Below are 27,953 nucleotides of genomic sequence, written 5' to 3'. Positions count from 1 at the left end.
TCCGCTGACCTGGTTTCTTTCACAGGACCATCCCAGAGCCGAGTATGAAGCCAGAGTTTTGGAAAAGTCTCTTAGGAAAGAATCCAAAAACAAAGAGGTATGGTGGCCACTGCCAGCTGGCTTTCTCAGCAGTAAAACGGGGTATGTTTATTGACAGAACCGGCCAGGGGTCAACGAACGCCGTACAGGTTGGGGGGGGGGCAGACCCCAGACAGGCCAGATAGTAAGTATTTTAGACCCAGAGGCCTTGGTCACAACAACTCAACTCTGCCATTGTAGGATGCAGGCAGCTCTAGACGATAGGTGAACAAATGGGTCAGACCGTGTTCTAATAAAACTTTATGTATGAAAACAAGCAGGGGGCCAGATGCATCGAGTCCTACTGGAGATCTACCTTCTCGATCTATCCTGAAGGTGATCTCGAAATTCAGCCAATATTTCAACATCCAGAACTGAGTAGTTTTGCAGCTTTTTTGCTCAGCGTGCTCCCTGGGTCCAGCCCTTGTGTTCTGGGTTGAGCAATGGTGGGAAGGATTTGCCCAAACTGGGTCGCCGAGCGTCTGGCCAGCTCCTTGTCTCTTGCGCAGACAGTGAGAATGAGAGACGAGTATTTTTGTCACCTTCTTGAGGCCCTCGCCTTTTTATAATAAGTGCCTTTGTTTCTCCCCAAACCTTTCATTCAAATTGGCATCCTCTGAGTTCCCTGATGGCTCGGTGGGTTAGGGAGCCAGTATTGTCACTGCTGTGGCGCCAGTTCAAGCCTTGGCTGGGGAACTTCCATCAGCCTCGGTGCAACCAAAAAAAAAAAAAACACGACAGCCTATGTTTGTAGCCTGGATTCTCGAAAACCTCTAGAGGGGCCTGGCTGATTTTTTCATGGAGGTTTTTTATAGGATGTGGGATAAGCACAGAGCCCCGAGCCCTTGTCAGCCTCTGACCGAGGATGAAAGTCAGTTCTCAAAGGGACGGGAGCCACTGACAGAATGTTCGCACCAGCTCCCTGTGTTCAGTGTCATGTCTGTACCCTCTGGCCCTGGACTGACCAGAGCCAACCCCTGCATTTGTCTTGCCACTGTGTGCTCTGGACGGCGTTTGCTGGTACAAGGTGGCCTGGGGTCCCAATTACCAAAACCCCCTCTGGGGGGCAAAGCGGGTGAAGCAAAAGCCCCTCTTGGACCCCAGTTTCTGTAACGTGGCCGAAGCCCGGCTCGGCTCTCCTGCGGCCAGAGAGGGGCTGTGCTTCCCAGAACTCCCTCCAAGTCTGAGCGGGCCCCAGGGGGACAGAGACAGTAACCACCAAAGTGGCAAATTCACCCCAAATGAGGAGACCATCCTTTTAACTTAACAATCAGGACGTCTGCTTGTCCTGTGCACCTTGCCTTCGGAGCAGCCGCCCTGTGGCCTTGAACCAGCATCTCCATCAGCCCCTGGGCTGTGTCTCCTCTCGTAAAGAGAGAGGCCTGGACGCCACTGCTCCGAAGCCCCCAGACCCCCGCTGTGGGTCCCCATGCCCCGCGTGCCTCGTCCCCAGACAGCCCACCCCACGGCTTTACGATGGCACTTCTCAGCATGAGCGTGAACGGGCTTCTTCCTGAGGAAGAAAGGGCTTAGTGCCCCGCGTCACGTCCGCTTAAGCCCCGAGCGCCAGGCCTGGGCAGCCAGGCCAGGACCGCCTCCCAGATTCCCGGCACTCCGCTTCCTGGCTCTGACCCGAGCTCCTGGGTCACTGGACCAGCAGAGGTGGGCTGTGTTTTTGCCGTCTCTCATGGTGACCCCAGTCCCTGTGCTTCCGGGGGGCCACGTCCTTTCTTTCACGGCTCCCAACTTTATGGTTTTAATTTTTCTCCCAGCTCGGGCACCAAATTCATTTCATGGGGTGGGGGGGGGGAGATCCCTTAATTGCTGTGTTACAATTCCCGAGAGTGGCTTCCTTTCCGTGGGTGTAAAATGCTGAGTAATCAGTGTCTGCATAAAACCGCATGGTCTAAATGATACTGACTGAAAGTAAATAAATAAGAGTTCCCGCTGTGGCTCCGTGGGTTAAGAACCCAACTAGGATCCATGAGGATGCAGGTTCGATCCCTGGCCCCGCCCATCGGGTTCAGGATCCAGCATTGCCGCAACCTTCAGCGTAGGTCTCAGATGTGGCTGGGATCTGGTGTTGCTATGGCTGTGGTGCAGGCCGGCAGCTACAACTCCAACTCAACTCCTAGCCTGGGAACCTCCATATGCTGCAGGAGCAGCCCTAAAAAGAATTAAGTGACGAACCGATGGATTGGTTACAGCAACCGTGTGTGAGAAGGGGGCCCCCCAGAGGCCACGCCAACCCCAGCTCCTGGGCTGGCATCTCCATTTCCAGGACCTTTGTTTGCAGCCTTTCTTTTCGAATGCGGGCTTCTGCCAACTTTCGTGGGTTTAAAACACCCAGAGCCTGAAACGGCCTCGGCGGCCAGCACAGCGAGGGGTCCGCTGGCTGCCAAGGGGGCGAGGGGGCCCGGGCCGCCGTCTTACCCCACGGTCCTCTCTTGTTCCCTCCACCTGCCCCAGAAGCGCCGGCACCTTCCGGAGGAACCAACAAACAAATGGAGGCAGAGGGTTAAGACAGCCATGGCGGGGGTGAAATTGGTACTGTCACGTCGGGGCGTCTCGAGTCTTGACCGTTTGCAGGCGTCCGGGGCCCGTTGTTCCCCTCAGCCCACTCTGACTGCCGTGTTTTCGGTTAACTGTCACGTCTGCGTCTTCCTCGCCTTCCTCCGGCACCAGCGGGCTGCAGCCTGTGTTGGGATGTCACTGCATGGCTTCGGTGGGTTCGTGGGGGAGGGGGGGGAGCCGGGCTTTCTCTGCAGCTTGCGAAACTGTGCCTGTCACCACTGCCTGCCTGCCCGCCGTCCCTGGTTGTCCTTAACACGCATGCGTGTCTCCAGTGTCACACCTGCCAGCATTCTTTGACTTCAGCCGTGCATCTTCCCAGGAAAAGTCCACCCCATTCCTGAAAACATCCCAGGTTCCTCCAGACCCCGCCGTCCCGATGCCAGAGCCTTCGGGCCACATGTCCCCGCCGTCTGGCGTTGCGACACGGCGGACAGCATTTTAACGTGGGATGCTGGTGGCTTGTTTCAACTTGCTCTGCAAAGGAAAATAACTATTATGGTCCGGGTGGCGGAGGAAGACATCGTAGAGCTGCTTGCCTTGGAAGTGAGGGTTTTTTCAGCCAAGAAGCAGAGTCCAGGCTTCTCCCAGACGTGGGTCTGACGGTCTGACTGAGAGAGGCCTCTGGCGGGATCACACCCCCGTACCCAGAGGACTCACGTTTTCAGACAGCTGTTCCTTCTGCCCCTTTGTAGACTCCGTTCCTGGGCGAGAAGGCCCCGGGGGCCAGGTGTTTGCCTTCATTCATCCCCTGCAGTGGTTTTGTACCGTGTTTGTGAGTGGTGCTCTTTGTCCAAGCTGCTCCTGCCCACACCCTCGTGCACACACGGAAACACGCACACGCCCCTCCCTGCCCTGGTCCCCACCGCTGACCCCACCCCACGCTGGTTCGTGTTGCAGACGGACAAGGTGAAGCTGACCTGGAGGGACCGGTTCCCAGCCTACTTCACCAACCTTGTCTCCATCATCTTCATGGTGAGTCCGGGAGGCCGAGGAGGGGGTGTGCGTGCGCGGCGGGGGCGGGGGCGCGGCGGTGCCGCTACTCCCCTGAGTGGGAGGGGGCCGGGGTTCTGCGGTGACCCCCCCACCCCAGGGGGCTCCACGGCCCAGGGGCACCTGAGATGGTCTCACGTGGTCCCTGGCACACCTGGTTCTAAGAGTGACTCGTGTGAGTGCCCAGTCCTTCAAACCCAGGAGTTCACGGATCCTGTTTAAGACAAAGCTGAGGGGTTGAAAAGAAAACCATTGAACGGGAGTGCCCACGTGGCGCAGCAGAAACAGGTCCACTTAGTATCCAGGAGGATGCGGGTTCGATCCCTGGCCTCGCTCAGTGGGTTAAGGATCCCGCGTTGCTGTGGCTGTGGTGGAGGCCCGCAGCTAGAGCTCTGATTCGACACCTGGCCTGGGAACCTCCATGTGCTGCCAGTGTGGCCCTAAAAAGCAAAAGAAAAGGAAACCATTAAACGAATAACACAGAGACAGGACAGCGCTACTCCCCGGCGGTGGAGGGTCTGTGACTCTGGGCCTTGTGGACGCTGCTGATTTGAGCAAATTGCCAACCCCTGAACAGCTCTCTTAGGTGATTTTAATCCCAACTTGCTAGGGCTGCATCCTGGAGGACCTCAGGCCCGTGTTTGCCATGCTTTTATCCCCCCACCAGGTCAGGGCCACGTGTGGTCACTACGGATGACAGTCCCCTCGCCCAGCCCCGGGGCTTTCAGTTAGAGCCTTACACGTCTCCCGACCCCACAGCCTGGTACCCGGGGGCCCACGTGCCTGCCTGTCCCCCTCCTGCTGGTGAGGAAGCAGAGGCCAGATGCCGGCAAGTGATGGGGCCAGATGCCAGGTGGGCAGGCAGTCTGCACCAAGACCCCTGCTGTGAACTTAGAGCCACTCAGCCAGGCGGGGAAGACTGCTGTGCCATCCATATGGCTCTGGGTGACCGTGGGCCCAGCCTCACTTTTGGGCCCCGGAGCACATGCCCCCAAATGTGCATGCATGCCCAGCGCCCAGGCTTGGTGCTGGGGATTAGCTGAGGACTAATGTAACCCTGCCAGGAGCACCCCTGGGAACCACCTCGTAGGGTCAGGGATGCGGGCAACAGGGGACTCAGGCACCAAGGCTCAGCCTCTCCTGGCAGAGAAGATGCAGTGTCACCGCAGAAGGACTAGCAAGGGCGGGCAGGAAGTGAGAGGCTGTGGGCCCTTCTGTACCTGGGCACGTTTGCACAGAAGCCCTCAGGTTACACGTCACTTCCGTGAATCGTCTTGAGGGGGCTTTGAGTTTCTCATGTAATGAGAAATCCAGGTGGTGGACAGAGGGGTTGGTCCAGCCCCTCTCTGAGGCTGGCAGGTGCTGGCTTCTCTGTTATTCTGTGCCTGTGTCCCTCTTGGTCACAATGTGGCTGCCCTACCTCCAACATCACCTCCACTTTCCAGGCAGGAGGAAGGGTAGGGCCAAGGGGAAGGAGACAGATGCCCAGGGAGGCAGCCCCTCTTCAAAGGTGCTTTCCCAGAAGGCCTGCCCACACCTCTGCTTGCGTCTTGCTGGCCACCCCACCTGCTACGAGGCTGGGAAATGGGTCATTGTCACCCTCAGCAAAGGTGGGGCAGTGGGTAGGGAATTAGATGGCCCATCACAGGCGAGGCTGCCACAGTCCCATCCTGCACTCCGAGCTTCATTCACTGAACACACATCACATCACCTGAGCAGCTTCAAGGCGCCCCTGTGCTCTGGATCCTGGACACGCTGGTGCTAATACACCAGCCAAACCCTGGCCCTCGCGGCCCTTTCCTTCAGAGAGGCCGTTGCACCCAGGAGAGGACACTGCTGTGGGGCTGTCCTGAGGACACTCCAGCCCGCTGGCAGGGAGACAGAGTGCCTCACGAGTCACCCTACGGGCCTGGCACCCCGTCCGCACCTCTGCGCGCGGGCACAGGGGCATCACCGAGCCCAGGGTGGTGCCTTCCCCCCGGGGGAGGGCTTTTGGTAGGAGCCATGGATTTTCCCAGGAAAGCCTCATTCCGGGAGCTGGGAGCTGGCGGGGAGCAGTCCCCACAGTCTTGCGACAGGGCCGCCCCTTCGTCAGGGTGTGGATGGGGTGTGGGCAAGGTCTCCCCAGTGAGTCTGGGCCTCTGAGGGAAAAGGAGGAGACACCCGGGCAGGCGGACAGCACCACATGGAGCAGACCTGTCGTCCCAGCCAGCCCCATCTGTCGCTCAGCAACCGCCCGCCCAAGTTCTTTGGAGGGTTCTGGTCCAGCAGTGGGTTTGGCAAGATGAGGGCCTGGCCATCACGGAAGAGCTGGAAGGGTACGGGTGGCTCCTGGGGGGTCGGGAGAGGCAACCCTGGCCGTCTGTCCCAGCCGACCAGAACCGAGGCCCCACGCCCCAGGGGCCTCCCCCAGCACCAGCGCCTCGAGGACGTCCCTGCTTCCACTCAGGGTCACCCAGGCTCAGAGCAGGTCCCCTCCACACCCAAGCCACAGAGCTACCAGGGTTGTAGCCACCCTGTGTCCTGTTGGGGACAGTGGGCAGGATGTCAGGGGCCCCCACGGCAAAACCACACACTCCACGCTAGGCAGACCCGCCTGGAAAAATCCCAGCTCGCGCGCTGGGTGACCTGGCCGGGCTGCCTGACCTCTCCGACCATCAGTCTCCTCTTCCTCGAGACAGAAACTAGCCCTTGGTTCATCTGCGAAGCTAACACCATAAAGCCCCAGCGTGTGGTGGGTGCCAGCAAACGGCCGTCTTTGTTGTGAAGCTGAGGCGCTGCTTGGGGGGCGGGGAGAGCTGGGCTTGGGGGGGCCGGGGGGGGGTGACCCCGGAGCCCCGGGTGGGCCCCACCAAGCGCACCCCTCCCCCCACAGATTGCCGTGACCTTCGCCATCGTCCTGGGCGTCATCGTCTACAGGATCTCCACGGCCGCCGCCTTAGCCGTGAACTCCTCCCCCTCCGTGAGGTCCAACGTCCGGGTCACGGTCACGGCCACGGCGGTCATCATCAACCTGGTGGTGATCATCCTCCTGGACGAGGTCTACGGCTGCATCGCCAGGTGGCTCACCAAGATCGGTGAGCGACCGCGGCCCCGGCCGCGCCCTCCCGCCGGGGGCCTGGGGCTGGGCACCCGCCCTCGCTGAGCCCCGCTGCCGCGACAGCTGAGAGAAGCGGGCCGCCTGGACCGCGGCCGCTCCGCTCAGCAGCGCGTCTCGCTCCTTCTAGAGGTTCCAAAGACGGAGAAGAGCTTCGAGGAGCGGCTGATCTTCAAGGCTTTCCTGCTGAAGTTCGTGAATTCCTACACCCCCATCTTCTACGTGGCTTTCTTCAAAGGCCGGTAGGGACGTAGGGACGGCTTCCGAGACTGACCCGCACCGCCTCTCCCCGGCTTGCTCCTCCCGCCCACTAGAGGGCTCCCCTCCCCCTTGTCCCTTCCAGGAGCGGGGGCGGGGGGGGGTGGGTGCCAGAGCCCCAGGAACCCCAAGGAGCAGGGACCCCAAGGCAGCAGGGACCCCAAGGAGCAGAAGCCCCCACAGCAGCCCTGATGAGGGCTGCAGAAGGTATAAGAAGCAGCCACTGGCATTCCAGGCCGATTGCAGGGTGACCAAGACACTGTGACCAGGGGCTGGCGGGTCTGATCCCAGAACCCCTCCCAAAGTCACCTTCCTCTGAATCATGTCATTTGCAAGTGCCGTGGTCACCCTCCCACCCTGGGGCCGAGGCGTCCCAGCCCCCTGAGAGCATCCACAAAAATGGAGCAGACCCTCAGAGCCCCCCACCAGCCCACACATCCCACGGGAAGCTGAGATGCAGCCTCGGGGACCACCCGTGCCCCAGCCTGTCCATGGTCCCCAGTGTGGTCCGGTGACCTGCCACGGCAGGTGGCACCGACGCACCCGGACGGCTTTGCCCCTTCCCCTCCTGGCCTCCCTCCCTCCATCTGCCCTTCAGCCCCTGGTTTCCTCCCCTCTGTGGGTCTGGGGGCCACGGGAACATTCACCCACCCAGAAACCAATGGGGCTGTTTCTTAGTCAACGGAACAGGTGGAGGGAAAGCCTGGGACACCCTGGAGGCTCTGATATGGGGAGTCATGGCGCGGCTTGGCCTTGGGGGTCCCCCAAGCCCGCTCTCCCCTCTCTGACGGACTCGCAATCGTTGCAGGTTTGTCGGACGCCCGGGCGACTACGTGTACATCTTCCGTTCTTTCCGGATGGAAGAGGTAACGCCGCACCGCTTTCCCGGTTCTGTCCACACTGCAGCCTGCTGCGTCCCTGCCCTGCGCGCCCCACTCTGCGCTCCAGCTGCTGGGGTGGGGCTTCCATCTGACTTGCTTGTCCGCATAGGAGTCTCCTAAAAGGAGAAGGTCTTTTCAGAGTCACTGAAGCCAGAAAAGGATACCCGTTTTTTGTTTTTTGTTTTTTTCTTTTTCTATAAGACCTTGAGTGTTTTTGACTTTGGAAAAAACAGGCCTCAGCTGCGGTTCTTTTATTTAACACTAAAATACCGCCTCTCTCCCCACCGAACACAGTGCCGGGGACTCTGGCTTCTCCTCAGCGACTCCGGCTGCTGCGGGTCTGGTTAGTGTGCCAGCCACCTTCTGCTGCTGAGTCCTGGCCTTGCTCTGCCGGCCGTCAGCCCAAGCCAGGCTTCAGGCCTCAGGGGAACTGGTCCACACTTCTAACTCCCAGAATAATTCAGATTCTCGGAAAAGAAGGAAGTGGGTCTTCCTGATAAAAATTCTGTGAAACAGGATAGAGAGGTTTGGGGTGGGCATCAGGTATAGGGTGATCTGGCTGCCTAGGGCACAGTCTTTTTTTTTTTTTTTGTCTTTTGTCTTTTTAGGGCTGCACCCACAGCATATGGGAGTTCCCAGGCTGGGGGTTGAATCGGAGCTACAGCTAGCTGCTGGCACAGCAACGCCAGATCCTTCACCCACTGAGAGGGGCCAGGGATCAAACCTGTGTCCTCCTGGATTCTAGTCAGGTTCATTACCACTGAGCCACAACAGGAACTCCCAAGACATCTTTTTTTTTTCTTAATGAAATGATGGCTCTCCCGAGTTTATTGATAACGGTATATAGTTTTGCTCCAGAGTCAGAGAAGGGTCGGCTGTGCTCTGGAGTGTCACCCGGTGTCCCCTAGGTTCCCATCACTCAGACAAATTAAGCTTCTGCCTGTCCGGCAGCCCCCAGCCTATCACAGGACCTGCCCCCAGAGAACAGGACCTCAGGCCTCAAAGGGAGGGCCAGCTGCCTCACCCCTCTGCTCCCCAGCTGCCCTGGCCCCAGGCTGGGTGGTCCTGGGGGAGGAGGAGCCTGAGGTCTGCCCCACTGCTGCCCCCTCCCTGGCAGTGAGCGCCCTCTCCCAGCCTGGCTGCAGCCCCAGCAACCCATCAACCCCGTATTATCCTCCGGGGCCACTGTAACAAGATACCACAGGCTGGGTAGCTTCAAACAGAAGATTATTCTCTTGCGGTTCTGGAAGCCAGGAGTCCAAAGTCCAGGTGTCAACAGGGCTTCCCCCGAAGGTTCTAGGGAGGTTCTTCAGGCCTCTCTCCCAGCTCTGGGGGCCCCTGGCCGTCCCTGGGTCCCCTGTGGCCACACGCCTCTCGAGTCACCGCCTCCACCTTCAGGAGCCGCCACCCCTCCGCGTGCCTTTTCTCTCCCCGGTGGGACGTCAGCCCCTGGCCAGGACCCCCCTACCCCAGCGCGACCCCGTCGTCACTTGGTCACATCCGCAAAGACCCTCTTGCTGCAGAAGCTTCCCTTCCGAGATTGGGGGCTTGGGAGGGCGGGGCGGGGCGGGGCGGGGCTGACGCCGGCTCTCTGTGCGCAGTGCGCCCCCGGGGGCTGCCTCATGGAGCTCTGCGTCCAGCTCAGCATCATCATGCTGGGCAAGCAGCTGATCCAGAACAACCTGTTTGAGATCGGCATCCCGTGAGTAGCGTCTGGCCTCGCACCACGTGGAGCGAGGGGGGACTTGGGGTGCTCGGGGCGGGGGGCCTTGCAGTGGTCTGGGCGACAGGGGATGCGGGCCAGGACCAGGATGGGGCATCAGAGACAGGGAGGTGGTGAGGACAGAGGGGAGAGGGGTCAAAGCCACCCCCGGAGGACAAGGAGAGAGAGGCCAGGCGGACCCCCTGCTCCCAGGGCTGAGGGTGCGAGGTACCCGCAGGTGCCCCCAAAGCCACAAGGCAGCCCCTGTGGCAGGAGAATGGGGACCCAGAGCCTCTGCCTCCTCACCTTGTGCCCTTCGAGAGTCATGTCCCATTCTCGCCCCAAAGCAACTCAGCCCAGCCAGGCCTCTGACACCCACGGGGCTCTCCCTGTGTCTCAGTTTCCTTATGTTGAAATAAAGCCATCACGCTGGAGCCCCTGCCCCTGGGGGGGAAGGGCAAAGGAAATCATCAGCAGTAGCTCAGGATTTGAAACACCCATCGGGGAGTTCCCGTCGTGGCTCAGAGGGTTAAGAACCTGTCTGATATCCATGAGGATGCAGGTTCGATCCCTGGCCTCGCTCAGTAGGGTAAGGAGGTTAATCTGGCGTTGCCACAAGCTGCAGCACAGGTCATAGATGCGGCTCCATCTGGCATTGTAGTGGCTGTGGTGTAGGCTGGCAGCTGCAGGTCCAATTCAACCCCTAGCCTGGGAACTCCCATAGGCCACCAGTGCAGCCCTAAAAAAGAAAGAAAAAAGGAAAAAAAAATTACATAAAGCTCAGAGAACTGGAAGGACCCCTTGGAGGTGCCAGACCCCAAGCCCACCTTCCTGGAAGACTAACGGAGGTGACCTTGTGCTTCTTGCAGGAAGATGAAGAAATTCATCCGCTACCTGAGACTGAAGCACCGGAGCCCCTCGGACCCCGACGAGCACGTGAAGAAGAGGCAGCGTTATGAGGTGGATTACACACTGGAGCCCTTCGCAGGCCTCACCCCGGAGTACATGGAGATGAGTGAGTGGGGGAGAGGGCGTCCTGGGGCTCGCTGCAGCCCCCACACAGTGCAGGAGGCCCGGGTCAGTTGTCTCACCTGCAGCTGTGTCCCTGGACAGGAGGAGGCCCAGCAGGGACACATGATCCCCGGGGTGGGGCAAGGGAGAGAGGGGACAGGCCCCCTGACCTCACCTCCTACCGCTCCCTCTGCTCGGGCCGCATCAGCCTCCTCCCTGGTCCCCGAATGCACAGACCTCGTGCCAGCCACAGGGCCTTTGCACCAGCTGCACCCGGAGACCTGCATCCCTCACTGTCTCCCTGGAGAGAGTGCCCCCTCCGCTCAGAATGCCCCCCACCAGAGGGGTCTTCCCAACCCCAGCGTTTCAAAGGGGCAGCCCCCCACCTGCTTTGTGCTTCTCCCCACGGCTGACCTCCCGACCTCCCTCACCCCCCCTCCATCTGTCTCTGCGGTAGAATCGAAGCTCTGTGAAGGCGTTCCTTTTGGGTGTCTTTCCCTCTTCACTGCACCTAGAACAGGTCCAGGTATACTCTGGGTGCTCAGTATGTGAAACCACATGAATAGCTTGTCCTAAATGCTGGTTCCCGGGCCCGTGCCTGGTCTGTGCCAGTGGGACCCAGGACTCTGTGTTTTTCACGGGCACCTGGGCGAACCAGCCAAGGACTGCTCCACGGGGTGAGGTTGTCAGGGGCCGGGTCGCCTTGGGTGGCCGCAGCGGTCCTGTTTCTTTGCCCCGCGGGCACCGCCCTGCCCTCCCCACCCCTTTTGGCAGAGTCGCCCCCAGTAAGTTGCTCCCAGTTTCCCTGACGACTGTACAGATGCTCCTGGCATCGGCTCAGAAGGAAGACTTTTTAAAAGGAGGCTGTGGTGTTGAGGGCATCTTCTGCTCCTCGAATGAAATCCAGGCTGAACCAGAGCACACAGATGCGGTGGAGGGAAGAGAAGGGCCAGTGGGAAAGACGGGCCCCACCCACCCCCCTGCACCTTCTGCACCCGCCCCCCTTCCTGTCCACGCAAGCGGAGGCGCTGTCCCTCGGGAGCTGGGAAACCCACAGCCTCGGGGCTCAGCAGCCCCAGCCTGCGTCAACCCACACGCCGAGCTTAGCCCGTGGCCTCCAGCATCTCCAGGGCCTTCAGGCCAGACCGGCATCCACAGAACATCCCAGGGGGCCCCCCATAGGCCAGCGATCCCTCTGGGAGGAGGGCTCACACGGAGCCCCCACCTGCCGCCCTAACAATGGCCACACTTAGTCCGCCGGCCCCAGGGTGACATTCTGACAGCTTCCTTGTTTGCTGCCTGGCACCCGAGCCCCCTTGGACAGGTCCTGCTGTGCAGTTCCCCAGCGGGCTTCCCCGAGACGCTTCCGTTCAGCAGCCTTCCCTGACCTCCCCGGGAGCGGGCCTGTGCTGGCTGCAGCCCCCAAGGCCAAAGGGGCCCCAGGCTGGCTGGTTGACGACAAGGATGATGAGGAAGAGCAAGGGACCCAAGACAGAGGGCCAGCTTGTCCAGGGCAGTGGACCCAATAGAGGGGACACACTCCTCGAGGCCCAATAGAGGGGACACACTGCGGGCTGTTGGAGAAGCGGTGATGCTGGCAGGCCGCCCAGGTCCTAGGAAGCACTAGGGCCCCTTCCCAGCCTGGATACAGCGTCCTCATGCTCAGGGGCACCCTTTTCCCGTTATTGGTGTTTTGTTTTTTTTTTTTTTGTCTCTTTGCCTTTTCTAGGGCTGCTCCCGCAGCATGTGGAGGTTCCCAGGCTAGGGGTCTCATCGGAGCTGTAGCCGCTGGCCTACGCCAGAGCCACAGCAATGTGGGATCCGAGCTGCGTCTGCAACCTACACCACAGCTCATGGCAATGCCGGATCCTTGACCCGTTGAGCGAGGCCAGGGATCGAACCTGCAACCTCGTGGTTCCTAGTCGGATTTGTTAACCACTGTGCCACGACGGGAACGCCCCATTATTGATTTTTTCCCATCAGACGTGTGAGTGAGTACACGCCCATTGTGCAGGAGGCAGCACTGAGGTCCAGAGCAAAATTTGGAACCTCGCCCAGAGCCCCCTCCTGGCCCGGGGTCACCCGGGGTTGGGGGGCCTGTCCTGGGAGCACGTACGCGGCAGGGCACGGTCTGACCCCGGCGCGTGGGGCGGGGGTCCGGCCGCCCCGGGACGAGGGCCTGTGCTGACCGCCACCCCCCCCCCCCCGCAGTCATCCAGTTCGGCTTTGTCACCCTCTTCGTCGCCTCCTTCCCGCTGGCCCCGCTGTTTGCGCTGCTGAACAACATCATTGAGATCCGCCTGGACGCCAAAAAGTTCGTCACCGAGCTCCGCAGGCCGGTGGCTGTCAGAGCCAAGGACATCGGTGAGTCCCCAGAGCACCGGGATCCGAGAACATGCTGGGGACGTGCCTGGTGGCTCAGCAGGTGAAGGATCCTGCATTCTCACTGCAGTGGCTTGGGTCACCGCTGTGGCGCAGGCTCCATCCCTAGCCCAGGAACTTCCGCATGCCAAGGGCGCGGCCAAAAAAAGAAAAGGAAAGAAAGCGAGAACGGGCTGGGCTTGGGGAAGGGACCCTGCTCCCTGGAAGCCAGAGGCAGAATTGGCAAAGGGAGGTACTGGGCTCCTCGCTGCACCTGCCCTGCAGGGGGATTCAGAGCCAGGGGTGGGGCTGCAGGACCCCCAGGCCCCTCTACGTCCCACCCCGACTTCCTGACTCCTGAAATGTGCTGGCCCAGAGAATATTCCAGAAAGAGCTCGTGTCTCGGCTAGCTGAGTATGTCCGCAATCCACTGCTCCAGGAGGTCCTCGAGATACGTTTCCTCTTAGACCGTCCTCAGCATCTCCTTCCACCTGACCCAGGACAGGTGTGTGGTCCCAGAGCACCCAGCCAGGCCAATGGGCAGATAATGTTAGCTGGTCGGCAGGTGCCTTCCTACAGCATGTATCATTCAGTCCTTTAACCGTCACAGAAGAGAAAAGGGAAGAGGGAGCCCCTCCCGCAGTGACGGAAGCGCATCATGTAACTGGCCTGTCGGGTCAGGGCCAAGGTCGGCCCAGGCTCTTTACCGCCGGCCACGGAGGGGCCCCTCGTCCAGGCGGAAGAGGGGAGTGTGGAGGTCACTACATAACATCAGCATAAGGACTAACTTTCTAACAGAGGGCTCAGAGATGGAGCTGATTCCCTGTGGGGTGGGGAGCTCCCTGTCACCAGAGGCATGTAAGCAGATGAGGGTGCCTGACTGTCCAGGAGCCGGGCCTAGTGGTCAGGGCAGAGCCGGCCCTCACCCTCAAGGCGAAGCCCACCTTATCTTAAAGGGAATCAGCTTAAATCAGGACCCAGTTTTCAGGGTGAAAACAAAAGTCTTTGCTAGGATTTTATCTTGAAATGAGACAGCGAGTTACAAAAGTATGTTTGTTTTACCTCCTATTCGACGCAGTTTTCGTTAGGACAGCACCTATGCTCGTCCTGTGCCAGTTCTTGGAATAAACAAAGATTAGATTGCATCTTAGGGATGTTATTTGTCATTTTACCAAAATAGGGTTTGTACACCAGCACACTAGGACATCTGCAGGTTGGGCTTCTGCAGCATAAACATAATCTTGCAACGATGTGGAGCTTCAGTGCCCCTTCCGAGGGCACCTCCCTTGGTATTGGGTAGGGACTTCTTGGCCAATGTGCAGTCTCGGCCCCACAGTGCGGCCCCCGCCCTCTGACGGCGCCAGGTCCACTGATGCCCCACGCTCCACCCCTGAGAAGCGTGAAATGCACTGTACCCAATGTGGTCTCTCAGGCAGAACAGGATGCAATTGCCATTTTCCTGGTTCACACATAGATATTGGTGATTTCACCTGGTTCACATTTGTGCGGCGGGGTCTGGAGTGTGACCTGCTGGGCCTGAAACCCTTGCTGTCCCACCGGGAGGGACATCAGAGCCCGGCTTCAGTGCAGAGGTCAAAGCCCTGTGTTTTGACACTCTCGTCTCCCTCCCGTGTGGGCGACCCAGTCGGGAGCGACTCAGCCAGCTGATAACCTCCCACCAGACCTTGCTTAAGATTGAAAGATTGCAGAGTTCCCGCAGTGGCACGGCGGGTTTAAAATCCTAGGTCACTGCAGAGGTGGAGGCAAGGGTTCAATCCCTGGCCAGGAACTTCCATATGCCCTTTAAAAAAAAAAAAAAAAAAAAAGGAATTCCCGTTGCAGCTCAGTGGTAACAAACCCAACTCGTATCCATGAGGACGCAGGTTCCACCCCTGGCCTCACTCAGTGGATTAAGGATCTGGTGTTGCCGTGTTCTGTGGTGTAGGTCACAGCTCCAATGCTGTGTTGCTGTGGTTGTGGCGTAGACCAGCAGCTGCAGCTCTGATTCGATCCCTAGCCATGTGCCGCAGGTGTGACCCTAAGAAGGAAAAAAAAAAAAAGATTGCAAAGGCCCCTGAGCTCGCTGGCCCTCTGCAGTCCCTTCTGGCCCCAGGGTCCCTGATTCTGCCTCATCTGTGGCCGTGGAGCCAGCCCTTGGCCTTCACACCACGCCCCTAAGGAGCCGGGAGGGCCAAGGCCAAAGCAGTGGGTTTGCTGCTGCGCTGGGTCGGACGCCAGCTCGGGTTTCTGCAGCTGACCAGAGGATAAATGTTTTTGTCTCTGTGGACTGAAGGGCCGTGTGCCCGAGTCTTAGCGCAGCATCCTCACCCAAAAGCTCAGCTTCTCGCGCGTTCTCCGTCTCACGCTTGAAAATGTAAGAGCCGCAGGCCGTATTTGCAGGTTCCTCCTCGAGTTCAAGGTGATGTTGAACCCGGGGCTCTCAGAAGCGAGCCAGGCCCTGTGCTGAGCATGACCGCAGACATCTCTCTGACGTTGAACTTCCTCTGGGGCTTTTGACCCCCCTCCCCCACGAGCCTCATGGGGAACCTGAGGCAAATCCTCGGCCCCACTTTCCTGGTGGGGAGATGAGGCCAGGTGGTGGTCGCGCTGAGCTGGACCAGAGGACACAAGCCCTGGGCCCCTCCCGCACACTCAGGAGGTGCCGGCCTGAGGCCTGGATGGGCAGCCAGGGAGTCCGCCAGCCGCTCCCTGGACAGTCCTTGGGAATTCTGAGTCAGGGCCCAGTGGCCGTGAAGAAGAGTGTGGCCTCCCGCCACTCGTTCCTGACAAAGGCTCGATTCTCAGGCACCCAGGGCCCCAGGCGGGTCCACAGCAGCCAGTGTTTGCTTTGGCATCCTCTGCCTGGCAGGGCCGGGCCAGGCCGTGCCCTGCGGTGGCACCCTGAAATCTACAGGCCCACCGGGGTCGAGGGGAGCACCAGGGTGCCCCCCGCTGTCCCCAGCCCTTGTGGACATTGTCACTTCCACCACGAGCGAAGCTGGGCCCACGTCCTCGGGTTTCTGCTCACGGCTCCTCGTTTGTTCCCAGCTCTCACGCCTCAGCTGCTCGCTTCCTGGTTCCTGTCCTCCTTTCACGGGTTGTTTACGGGTTTTCCTCCACTGTAACCTTCCCCTCAAGAGGCTTTTGTATTCCTTCTGTCATCCGTGAGGGGCCCTGAAGGGGCAGAGGGCCCAGTGGCCCTGTGACCTGCACCGGTGGTGGCGCAAAACTGCCAGCATTCTAGCTCCAGGCGCTGCGAGTGAGCGGGCACAGCCACCTGCCTCCCTACTGCGGCATGTGGAAGTTCCCAGGCAAGGGGTCGAATCAGAGGGTTAGGTGGTACCCTGCGAGGGCGCGAGGGCCGCGGATGGGTGGGAAGACGGGCCTTCCTCCAGCCCAGCCCCGCAGAAGGGTCTGCCGCAGACATGCGTGCTGTCATCGAGCGGTCTCCGGCTGGCGCTGACCTTGGGTGCCGGGTCTGAGCCTGTGGTTTCCAGCTTCTGGGCCACTGAACTGCTGTCTTTGCGGGCCGCCTGCATGCATCCCGCAAACGGGCGCTCAGTGCCGGGGCAAGAACCTTGTTCGTCCTAGGCAGAGACCCCCTGCCACAGTCTTCCCGACTGGCCTTCGTCCCCTTCTGCCCTTTCAGAGAAGTGCTGTGGTCACCATCTCACATCCAGCTGGAGGCAGGGAGAGAGAATGCCTGGGACAGGTTCCGGCCCCAAATCTGCTATGACGTGTGCCTGGCCTGATGGAACGTGGGCAGGGGGCAGAAGGGGGCACTGGGCCTCTTTCCAGGAGTGGAGGCATCAAGACCCTAAGAGCAGGGCCAGCCCTGGGCCCACAGACAGCTTCCTTCCTGCACCTGCCGTTTCTTTTCTCTGCTGGGAGGCGGGCCCTGGGAGCAGCGCGTTTCCCCAGCTGCTGCCCGTGGAGGTGTCCAGACGGGAAGTGGTTTGCCCGGCCCTGCTGTCCAGTCGTTATACCCAGGACGTGGTCCTGGCCTCACAGCCGGGTCCTGGACGTGGCTCCTTGACGCCGGCCCTGCACCTGACCCATCCCTCAATTCAGTTTTCCTAGCCCCTGGAGGTTTTTGGACACCTAACCTCATGAGTTCTGTCTCCAGCTGCTGCCGCGTGGGCTCTTTGGGGCAGGAGTTTCTTCCAAATTGAATCTTTGTCTCTGTAGAAAAAGGTTCCATCGAAACCAAGCAGTTTATGTAGCTTCTCAGGGGACTCTTCAGAACCTTTAGGGACCAGATGTTTTTCCCCACGTCTTTGAGAGGCTACAGTTTGCTTTCAAACAGCTGATGAGCCAGTTCAAGCTGTGGGCTCTGTTGTCAGCCAGGTCCTCCCTCAGCTCCCTGTTACCACGTGTCTGACCTGCCCCAGAAAAGGACCGGGGTGGGGGGGCCCCTGCCAAGGCTGGGCTGCCGTCTGCCCACCGGAGTTGCTGAGCTGGGACAAGAGGGACTTTAAAACTGTATTTTCTGGAGTTCCCATCGTGGCGCAGTGGTTAACGAATCCGACTAGGAACCATGAGGTTGCGGGTTCGGTCCCTGCCCTTGCTCGGTGGGTTAACGATCCGGCGTTGCCGTGAGCTGTGGTGTAGGTTGCAGACACGGCTCGGATCCCACGTTGCTGTGGCTCTGGTGTAGGCCAGTGGCTACAGCTCCGATTCGACCCCTAGCCTGGGAACCTCCATATGCCGCGGGAGCGGCCCAAGAAATAGCAACAACAACAACAGACAAAAAAATAATAATAATAAAACTGTACTTTCTCCCCCCAGGGATCTGGTACAACATCCTCAGAGGCGTTGGGAAGCTTGCCGTCATTATCAACGTAAGTGACGGGATGTCAGGACCTGGGCCAGGACACCTGGCTGAGCGGCCGCGCGGCTGCGTGCCCCTTCCAGGGAGCTGGTCTCTGCCCCCAGTCTCAGGAGCACCTCCTATTCACAAGGGGCCCTTGGTGGTTTGAGGGAGTGCAGCGAGCGCTGGGCGGGAATAGCAAAATCTCCTCGACCTGTCTCTACAATGTCCCCTGAGAACAACCAGCAGCAACAACACATCTCTTGAGCATCTAGAATGTTCCAGGCCCTTCTATGCCCTTTCAGTGCATCCACTCACTAGTGTACCCCCAGGGCCCACGGAGGCAGGGGGTCGTTGCCTCATCTTGCAAGTGAGACAGCCAAGGCACAGAGAGGCCAGGCGACTTGCCCAGGAGTGCACAGCCAGCAGGAGCAGAGCTGGACTTGACCCCAGGCCATCAGGTCCCTTCTCTGATTCTGGCCTCCCAGCACTCTGCCTCGGGGGCTGCTCCAGAATAGGGTGTGCAGGCTCTGAACTTTAGTCTAGAAAGCACTTTCTCTGTCCGCCTCGTTCTCTTTCAAACAAGCCAGGAAGGAGACGCACCTGGAGTGGGCATGGTTAGCTCTGTTTGACAAGAGAAAACGGGGCACAGAGAAGTCACCTAAGTTATCCGGGGCCACGCAGCCAGTGAGAGGCAGCCTGCCTTGTCCCCAAGCCTCCTTGCTCAGGGGCGCCCTGCTCCCGGCCCCTGAGGCCGTCTCCTCGGGACCCCGGAGGGGCTGGCAGGAGGTCCCCTGGCCCTCCGTTCCCTTGGCGCGCGAGGCCCTGTGGTCGCACTGGCCAGCTTGGGTCACGTGGCGGGGCCCCCAGCGCCACCCTGGCTGGGGCGGGGCGTGTCCCTGTCCGCGGCCAGCCGAGGCCGCGCTCACCCCCGCCCTCCCCGGCGCAGGCATTCGTCATCTCCTTCACGTCCGACTTCATCCCCCGCCTGGTGTACCTGTACATGTACAGCGCGGACGGGACCATGCACGGCTTCGTCAACCACACGCTCTCCTCCTTCAACGTCAGCGACTTCCAGAATGGCACGGCCCCCGACGACCCCCTGGACCTGGGCTACGAGGTGCAGATCTGCAGGTACTGCTCCCCGCGACCCTCTGGGAAGAACCAGTTTGGGGGGCTGTTGGGAAAAGCCCCGTTCAAGCCAGGATTGTTTCGGGGCGTGTCGCAGGACCTCTCAATCTTGCGTCAAGAAAAAAAATGATCCCTGAGGTGGGGGTAGGAGGTGATGTATCAGTCCCTTCAGGTAAGAAGTCCGCGATCGCTTCAGGCATGGCTGGATCCAGGGGCTGTAGTGTGCCATCAGGCCCCATTCTGACACTGCCTCCCAGTTTTGCACTTCTCCGTGTTCACAGCATGTCCAGGCAGGCAGAAAGGATTCCCCAGCAGCTCTCGCTTTATATCCTCTCAGCTCAGCAGTCCCAGCAAGAAGAGTTTCTCTTTCCCACCAGTCATCAAAGGTCCCAGGATTGGGTCTTGCTGACCTGTCTTGGGTCACAGCCCCATCCCTGAAACAATCACTGTTGCCAGAGTGGAGAGTGGGGCTCTTGTTGGTAGGTCTGGGTCGTGTGCCAGGATGTGGGTTCATGGCCCATAGAATGGAGGGCATCCCAAGGAAAACTGACTCAAAGAAGGGCTGATGGATGCTGGGCAGGCAGGAGCGACAGATGTCTGAGAGGGTCCAACCTGCGGGGCTCCATTTGCTGGCATGCAGGGAGCACCCCGGGAAGGACAGGGGCGGCGATGGGGTGGCAGTGGTGCGGGTGAGGGGCAGAGCCAGGCCTGACCATACTCTGTGCACCTTCCATGGGCCAGCCTGGGTTGGGGGCTGGGGGTCCAGGGACCTCAGGCAGGGGGCCAAAGCAGCAGAGACAGATCCATGTAAAGGGGTGAGCGTAGCCGGAAGCCAGGGGAAGGGTGGAACCAGTGGGGGGGGGGGCTTTCCGGGGGAGGGCAAAGCAGGCAAAAGCAGAGGTGAGAACCGGGCTGTTCGTGGGTGGGAAAGTGCAGCCCACTCCGGAACGCAAGGTGTCACGGGCAACCCCGTGGACAGGAAGACTGAGGAACAAGCAGGTGCGCAGCATCCCAGGTCGGGAGACCGAGGAGCATCATGCGACTGGCCGCTGGCTTAGAGATGAGGCTGAGAGCAGGGAGGCAGACAGCGTGACCACAGCGTGCCTAGGAGCCGCCAGCAATCTGAACTGCTTCCAACCCAGCAGATTCAAAAGACCAAAGACTGCAGGACACATGTCATGAAGCCCTCATAAATACCTGCTTAGGGCGGGTATTTACTCCAAGCCTCGTTACGCTTCCTTTGCACATAGTTCTGTGAAGCTCCCCTAACTGTCCCCATGCCCTTGACCTGGTAGCAGGGCGTGGTGAAGACTGCTGGCGGCCAGGGTACTAACAGTAAGAAGCAGTGGCATGGGACTGCAGGGGAAAAAAAAAAAAAAAAAACAAGAGATGGAAAAACAGCACCGCCCGGGGTCATTGGACCAGGCAGGCAGACCTACCCCGCGTCGGCGCTACTGATAACTTTGCGACAGCAGACGTACCCAGTTGACCTGAGTGATTCAAGAGAAACTGCAAGGTAGGCTGGGTGTGCTGCGTCAGCAGGGACTGTGCCTACTCTGGGACCCGGTACAGGGGTGAAAAGGAATGAGCTAGAGCCAGGCCTGCCACGAGAGAGGGCAGGGGACACGCAAATGCGCTGCACGGCACCACCCGCTTCCCACTTTTCAGAATCCCACTCGCAGCACGTTTCCGTGCCTAGGGACGCGGGCAAGGACATCCCAGGAAAGGCCCAGGTGATCTGCTCTGACCTCCTTGGGAAGGTCGGCCTGGGGAGCTTGGGGTCAAGGACAGGACGGTCCCTCTGCAGGCACGAGCCCCAGAGACCCCCCAGCTTCCAGTCCAGGACCCTCCGCTTGCCAGCCGGCGCTGCTTTGTTTGAATTTCCCACTCCAAGAACACAATCAGGCCGACCTATTTCACTCAAAGTGAATTTCAGAGGAAGAATGACTCAGAACAAAGAAGGCAGGGAGATAAGCGGTCATTTTATAGAAATACCCTCAGAAGCGTCAGTGTCAGCATTTACAGGGCAAGCGCTGGTTTTCAGGAATCAGGCATCCAGCCCCCGGAAGCAGCACCCTGTCCGCACGTTGGTCGGGAGTCCGGGCCCCTCAGGAGGAGGCAGGGAGGCAGGGCAGAGACCCCGTTTTTAAATGAGACCTTTGTTGCTTTTGCCCCCTCGGAGACAGAAGGCTGTGTGCCAGCCAACCCTGCTCTGCAGGATTCAGGCTTTAGCCAGGCCCACCCTTCCGCTGGCCACGGTGGAGATGCTGCAGGTGCTGTGAGCAGCTCCACTGCGGGCCGCACCCACCTTGGGCCGCCTCCCAGGGGAGCTGGCTCTGGGAGGAGTAGCACCCAGCGCAGAATGGGGCAGCAGGCATGGGAGGGGTGGCTTAGAAGAACTGAGAGCTGCAAGCGCTGCTGGCTACCCTTTCTTCCTGCACTGAAACAGGCACTGTCCCACTGAATGTTCACAGCCACCCCCAGTGAGGGCGTTAACCTCCCAGGGGACCAGGCAGGCCGAGCACAGAGCTAAGCAGGGAAAAACCATAAGATCATCTCTGATCGAGGTCAGTACAGGCGGTGGGGGGTGGCCTCTGGACAGGTCTGTAAGTGGGCTTTGAAGGGTGCATAGGAGTTTGCCAGATGACCCAAACACATTGCCCGGCATCCTGGTGCGGATGGCCTCGAGCACAAAGAAGGAGGAAAAGGTGTGTGGCTTGTGAGGCTGGGAGGACAGGGGATGGCTGTTCCCAGCAGAGATCAGGTTATACGAGTCTGCCTCCAGGCTCCGCAGCTGGCACCAGAGTGTGTGTTCCCAGCTGGATCCTATCTCTGGCGTTGGCAGTTTAGTGCTGAACAGGCCCTTGGAGACTCCGGTCCAGCTCCCTCAGACACAAAGCTCTGTGGGTGAGGGGCCCCCTCTGTCCCTGGAATAGGGCCTGGTGTGCAGTAGCTGCTCAATAAATGCTGCTGCCATGGCTCAGGGAGGGAATACCACACGGGGGGCCCAGAGAGGCCAAGCCATTGCGCAGGGACACACAGCAGGCGGGAGCGGGCCCTCTCTGGGTCCACGCCAGGTCTGTGCCCACAGAGCCAGGTGGCTCTCCTCCCTGGTCTGCCCCCACCAGGCCTCAGCTTTCCAGTGACCAGCGGACCCCACACCTGCAAACCCCCTGTGTGTGACTTTCTCAGATGACTTTGGGAAAGCTTTCCCAACCCAGAGAGGATCTGCCCCGTTTAGGCCAGGCGCCCCAGAATTCAGGGCAGACAGAACCCAGGTTCTCGGCCTTACTCTGCCCTCACACCAGGCATCTCTAGGCCCCTGAGAAAAAGGCAGATCCCCCCCAGGAGGCACCCCCCCAACACACTCCCACTGGATAAAGGACACAGGTGGGACCCTGGGGCCCGGGGGAATGAGCGAGTTTGTCTCCCAGTGGGAAGTCATGGGCAATGTCCAGAGGTGATAAAAGGAGGGCTGGGGGTTCCCCTTGTGACTCAGTGGTAACGAATCCGACCAGTCTCCCTGAGGATGCAGGTGTGATCCCTGGCCTTGCTTAGTGGGTCAAGGATCCAGCATGGCCGTGAGCTGTGGTGTCAGCCGGCAGCTATAGCTCTGATTTGACCCCTAGCCTGGGGACGTCCATATGTGGCAGGACCGGCCCTGGGGGAAAAGACGAAACGGAAGGGGGGCTGGTATTTATGATGTGGGGACAGGGGTAACAGCCTCAGTCGGGGGGGAAGGGAGGTGCCGAAGAGGGCTGGGCCCCGTGGGACAGTCGCCTGGGGCCCTGACTGCACCAATTGTACACGAACCTTGTACACAGGCTCCTTTGAGAAAACGTTTCTTTTCCCAAGTAGTTTCCCCCGCAGAGAAGGACGAGGCTGCAGAGGTGGTTTTCAGACTGGTTTCACGGCACGCGGCCTGGAGCTTTGCAGGTGGTGGAGGTTGGGGTGACGTGACAGGTTTGGGGAGCCCACCCCTCTTCAGCCGGGGCGGACCCCCCTCGCCTTCTGTGACCTCCTGGAGTCTTAGACGGCACTTCTTTTTAAAGAAGGGGCTGCAACACCTTCAAAGGTTTAGAGCCCCTGGACAGGAAGGTTCCAGAGCCCCCTTCCCTGGGGACACGCCCTCGGGCCTGCCCAGCCCTGCGGGAGAGCCCCTGCCGTGGGAGCGGGCTGGGCAGGGCGTCCCCCTCCAGGAAGGCCACCGTCCTGCAGGCGCCCAGGGTTCCGCTCAGGCTTTCCGGCCGCTCGCTCAGCAGCCCCGGGGCGCGGCCGGACCCCAGTTCCTCCTGAAGACCCACAGGACCCCCGGCCACCCCTTGCAGGTACAAAGACTACCGGGAGCCGCCGTGGTCGGAACACAAGTATGACATCTCCAAGGACTTCTGGGCCGTCCTGGCCGCCCGGCTGGCCTTCGTCATCGTCTTCCAGGTGCGAGGTCCCTGCCTGTTTGCAGACAGGGGATGGGGCGGGATCTGGCCGGCGTCGGGGTGCAGAGTCTGGAGGACCTGCCCTGGGCACCTGGTGGAGGGGAGGCCGTGGCGCCCCCAGGTCCTGTGCACATGAGTGAGGGGCAGCGGGGCGGGCACCAGCGCAAGCGCTGGCGGAAGGACCTGGGCCCATTCAAGGAGGGCAGGTCTGGCTACCGGTCGGGGTCTCTATGGAAGGAGACCCCACCAGCTCAGTCGCCACTCTCCCCGTGTGGCAGGAGACGTCCCCCAGTCTCCTGGGGCGGGGGGCACCCCTGAGGTGGGAGTGATTCCCAGTGGACGGGACCCCGGGCTGAGGACCCAGGCCGGCAAGAGCATCCTCACCACGTGGGCCCTGCTGAGGCTGTGCTCTGCGGAAGCCCCTAGTACCTGGGATCCAGAGAACCAGGTTCAAGCCCCAGCTCTGCCCCCGTCTCACAGTGTGGCCGAAGGCAGGGCTTCCGGCCCCGAGGGTCCCACCTGGCCCCGGCTTCCTGTGACCCTCTGTAGTGGATCCAGTGCTTGGGGCCCAGGGCCCCAGCCGCAGAGCCTGAGACGAGGCTTCTGGTGCCAGCAGCTTCCTGAGGGAGGGGCCTGAGAGAGGGGGCAGCTCAGCAGGGAGGGGTCTGGGCCGGAGCCCGCATCCCACCACACGGGTGCACCCACCTTGAGCAAAAGAGTGCCTTTTGTCTGCCCACGTGGCTGGTTGTTGGCAGCGGGGCCGTCCAGGCGCAGAACAGGGACGTGAGAGGAGTGGCTCCCTAGAGACCAGGCAACCATGAGCCTTAGTGGCCAGCGCTGGCCGCAGCCAGGGGCTGGGAGCCCCACCCAGACAGGTGACTGGGGCGGGGGCGGGAACAGCACCCTCTGTGACAGGGCGACTGACTCAGCCACTCCTAACAAGTGCTCATCGGGCACAAACTTACAAACTGAGATTTCCGTCTTTTCCATAAAGGCGGACTCATTTGCATCCCATGCCACAGATACGTATCCAGGGAGGGGGCAGAGTTCCAGGTGAGGCTGGGAGAGGGCAGAGGGCCTACGGAAGCTTCAGAGGCCGTTTCAGCTCCATCCGCGCTTGGGCCGTTTCCCTGAAAGCCTTAGCACTTGTCACACTTGGTGTGTGTAACACAGTCAGATCTACTTTCTTGCTCTCTTTGTAGGGCTGCACCCACGACATGTGGAAATTCCTGGGCCAGGGATTGCATCCCAGCTGCAGCTGTGACCCACGCCAATCCGTTGCTGTGGCAACAGCAGCTCCTTCACCCAGGGAGCCCGGCTGGGGGTGGAACCTGTGCCTCCACAGCCACCAGAGCCACTGCAGTCGGATTCTTAACCCACGGGGCCACAGCGGGAACTCCCAGGTCCTTTCTTAAGCCTCCCAGCCCAGAGATTCAGAATCACTCAGAGGCTTTTCCGAGGAACTGAGCTCAGGTTCTTTCCAGAAAGTCGGTCACCATCTCCGGAGGGTCTGCTGGCTGGGCTCCTCCTGCCTTGCTTATACCTCCGGGGGAACCGAGGCCCGGGGGAGGGGTGCCGGTGGAGGCGGGAGCGCTTCCGGGGTGCAGCCTGGCCCACGCCCACGCGCCCCCTCTGCTTCCAGAACCTGGTCATGTTCATGAGCGACTTTGTGGACTGGGTCATCCCAGACATCCCCAAAGACATCAGCCAGCAGGTCCACAAGGAGAAGGTGCTGATGGTGGAGCTGTTTATGAGGGAGGAGCAGGGCAAGCAGCAGCTGCTGGACACGTGGATGGAGAAGGACCGGAGGAAGGCAGAGCCCTGCAACAACCACAGCCCCGGCCCCCCGGCCCGCCCCGGCAGCCCCGACTTTCCCGGGGGCCCCCTGTAGCTGCCAGGCAGCGCCTGGCAACACACACCTTCCCCCAGGCAGGCGGTTTCTACCCCCCCCCCCCCGGCTGGTGGCTCCTGTGTTTGTCTCCAGCCTGGGAGACCGCCTTCTGATAGGACATTTCTCCCCCTTTTTCTGTTGGTTTTTTTTTTTCTCTCTTGTCTTTGCACAAAACCATTACGCAGGGAATTCTGTTATCGTTGGTATTCAAGGCTAATCAAAATCATCGCTGGGGACAGGGTGACACGCAGCTGACGCAGGCGCTATGCTTGAAGCCCGGGGTCTCCTTGGCACTCGGAGGCGAGCAGCAGGCCCCCAGAAGTCACCTTCCTTCATCCTCCTGAGGCCTTAAGATGCGAGGTGGCGCCCAAGGCGTTGGGCAAAGGCCCGTGTGACATTTGGGGGTGAACAGAAAAACAGACGAGGCATAAATGATGTGGACACCAGTTCCAAAAGGCGTCACCTGCCTGGAGGTTGGGAAAGTGAGATTTCCAGCACCTCTTCCTTCCACGGGTTCAGAAACCAAAACATGGGTCGGAATGAGGGGTCCCCTGGCTCTGTCCACTCGGATGGCCCAGGGGCTCTGAATTTCCTCTCGGAGAACTAGAGGGGTGCAGGTGTCCTGAGTAAGGCGTGACAGGCACCTCTGGGGGCCCCACCGTCAGCCACACCCCCCTACCACCACCGGGGGTCAGGAAAACGGGCAGTAAGAGGTTGTGACCTTGGCGGCATTTCTGCAGGCGGCTTCAGGGTTTCAAGAAGTCTTCAGACTTCCGGGGGTCCTTTTGCAGCTTCAGAATATTTATTGGTTTTTTTAAAAATCAATTCTACAGTGGATTTAAGGGGTTTTTTCCTGTAGCTCAAAGGTGGAAGGCATTTATTTTATTAGCTAGCCAAATATCATTGAGAGGAATTTAAAATACTGTTCCTACCAAAGATTTTTATTAATAAAGGCTTCTATTTTGGTAACACTGCTCTATATTTTTACTTACAGGACTGTTACTATTGGACAATTATCATTTTAAAAGCTTGTAAGAAAATCACATCTCCTAGATGATAGGAATGATAGAAATTTGTAGCCGTTATCCTAATCAGGTATCCGAGGTTTCTCACGCACCCAGAGAAACGTACAAGAAATATTTCACCGAAGAGAAGGGCAAAAACAGGGTTTGTCTTGAACATGCTGTCAGTGAGGCGCTGACCTTCCCGTAAGCAGCCAGCTAGGAGGAAGTCTGTGGGTGTCGTTGCAGATTTTCATTATTTGCTCAAATCATGCCGTCCAATGCTTCTCCTTTCTCTTGTACAGTAAGTAGTTTGAAACGGGGGTTTTGTATATAAATATTGTATTAAAAATTAGGTGACTACCAAAAATCCTTTTATGGAAACCATTTTTTTTAAAAAGTGAATGTACACAGACCCACGGAGACCCGTGGTGGACCATTCCTCTGAATAAATTTGGATACATAACACTTTCCTCTCAAACCCTGTCCGCGTGACTTTGCCCAGGAAGCTGGGGGGGCCCCCCCGGTACGCCAGTGTCAGAGCTACAGATTCAGGAGGGTCTCATGACCCCTCCACGTCCTGGCGCCTTACATGCGACTCCTTCTGGATGTTTCTGGGACTCTGTCCTTGCGAGGACGTGCACGTGCCGGGTGTGGGTGGATGTGTGTGGGGTTGCGTGTGCATCCATGTTCTGTGTTGTCTGTGCGTGTGCACACATGTACACGTGTGTGGGAGGATGGTAATTGTGGTCACACTTTCCCAGCGGCCTCTTCCGCGATCCCCAAACCCCAACCCCTGGTCCCGCCCACAGAGGACTATTGAGGATTTGGTGGACCTAAAATGTCCCCCAAACCTTTTGGGGACCATCCTAGGGTTGCCAGGGTTTTCGTTTGTGCACGTGGGGGCGCTTTTTCTTCAGTCTGCCACCTGTGATCACCGTCATTTCGTCAAAGAGAGATTTTTCCACACAGCGCCAGGGAGGGGCGCCCCCTAGTGTTCGTGCTCCTGCGTCCCCAAGGAAATCCCACAAACCCAAGCTGATGAGGCCCTGGCGACTCCCCAGGGGTCAAGAAGATCCTACTAAAGCTACCACTTCCTTAGACCTGATGAGGGCAGCTTGCAGGGTCAGCACGGCTGGAACCCCTCCCCTCTCATGGGTCTCCCTGGGGCCTTAGATCTTTAGCCCCAGTGGGTAGATGAATAGATGGATGGATGGGTGGATGGACGTTTGGATGGATGGTGGGTGGATGGATGGATGGATGACAACTGGGCCTTTCTGCCTTTGAACCGAGTGGGCCTGCCGGCAGAGATGTTGGACGAGGTAAGGGGTTCACGGGAGGTAAAGTCTGGTGCCTTCTGGACCACAGATATGTCCACAGCAAGCATCCCACGCACTGCTCACGCACAGCATTTGACAGAGAAGCAGTTGGCAAAGTACCTCTGATGCCTGGAGACACAGACTTGGTCCAGCACCCACATATCAGCCTGGTTCGCTAGGACAAAAGGCAGCCTCAGAGATACTGAGGTCTGACTTCCTGAGCCCTGCCAGGTAACTTATTTAGTGTGTCCGTCACACACCCCTCCCCTCCTCTCTGTTTCCACCCCACGTGTGTGTGTGTGTGTGTGTTTGTGTGTGTGTGTGTGTGTGTGTGTGTGTGTTTAGGGCCACACCAGCAGCATATGGAGGTTCCCAGGCTAGGGGTCAAATCAGAGCTGTAGCTGCCAGCCTGCACC

General features: G+C 59.5%; 1 protein-coding gene across 8 annotated transcripts in view; it reads left to right on the top strand.

Annotated features, from left to right (window-relative positions):
* Nucleotides 1–26,686, top strand: part of ANO1 (anoctamin 1) — a 155,508-nt gene extending 128,822 nt beyond the window's left edge. For 4 of the 8 annotated variants that reach the window (XM_047775029.1, XM_047775032.1, XM_047775027.1 and 1 more), the window contains 13 exons: nt 26–97; nt 2,548–2,625; nt 3,550–3,624; nt 6,518–6,719; nt 6,870–6,981; nt 7,806–7,863; nt 9,480–9,580; nt 10,450–10,595; nt 12,803–12,955; nt 17,741–17,793; nt 18,712–18,896; nt 23,222–23,327; nt 24,969–26,686. In XM_047775029.1, the coding sequence (XP_047630985.1) occupies nt 26–97; nt 2,548–2,625; nt 3,550–3,624; nt 6,518–6,719; nt 6,870–6,981; nt 7,806–7,863; nt 9,480–9,580; nt 10,450–10,595; nt 12,803–12,955; nt 17,741–17,793; nt 18,712–18,896; nt 23,222–23,327; nt 24,969–25,217 (1,590 nt within the window). In that variant the 3' untranslated portion in view covers nt 25,218–26,686. The remainder of the gene's footprint in view (nt 1–25; nt 98–2,547; nt 2,626–3,549; nt 3,625–6,517; nt 6,720–6,869; nt 6,982–7,805; nt 7,864–9,479; nt 9,581–10,449; nt 10,596–12,802; nt 12,956–17,740; nt 17,794–18,711; nt 18,897–23,221; nt 23,328–24,968) is intronic. The other 4 variants (XM_047775035.1, XM_047775031.1, XM_047775033.1 and 1 more) reach the window with 2 other exon arrangements.
* Nucleotides 26,687–27,953: the final 1,267 nt, after the last annotated feature.

This window comes from Phacochoerus africanus, chromosome 4 (genome assembly GCF_016906955.1).
Source record: "Phacochoerus africanus isolate WHEZ1 chromosome 4, ROS_Pafr_v1, whole genome shotgun sequence".
NCBI classification, from domain to species: domain Eukaryota; kingdom Metazoa; phylum Chordata; class Mammalia; order Artiodactyla; family Suidae; genus Phacochoerus; species Phacochoerus africanus.
This window is presented reverse-complemented; position numbering and strand designations above follow the sequence as displayed.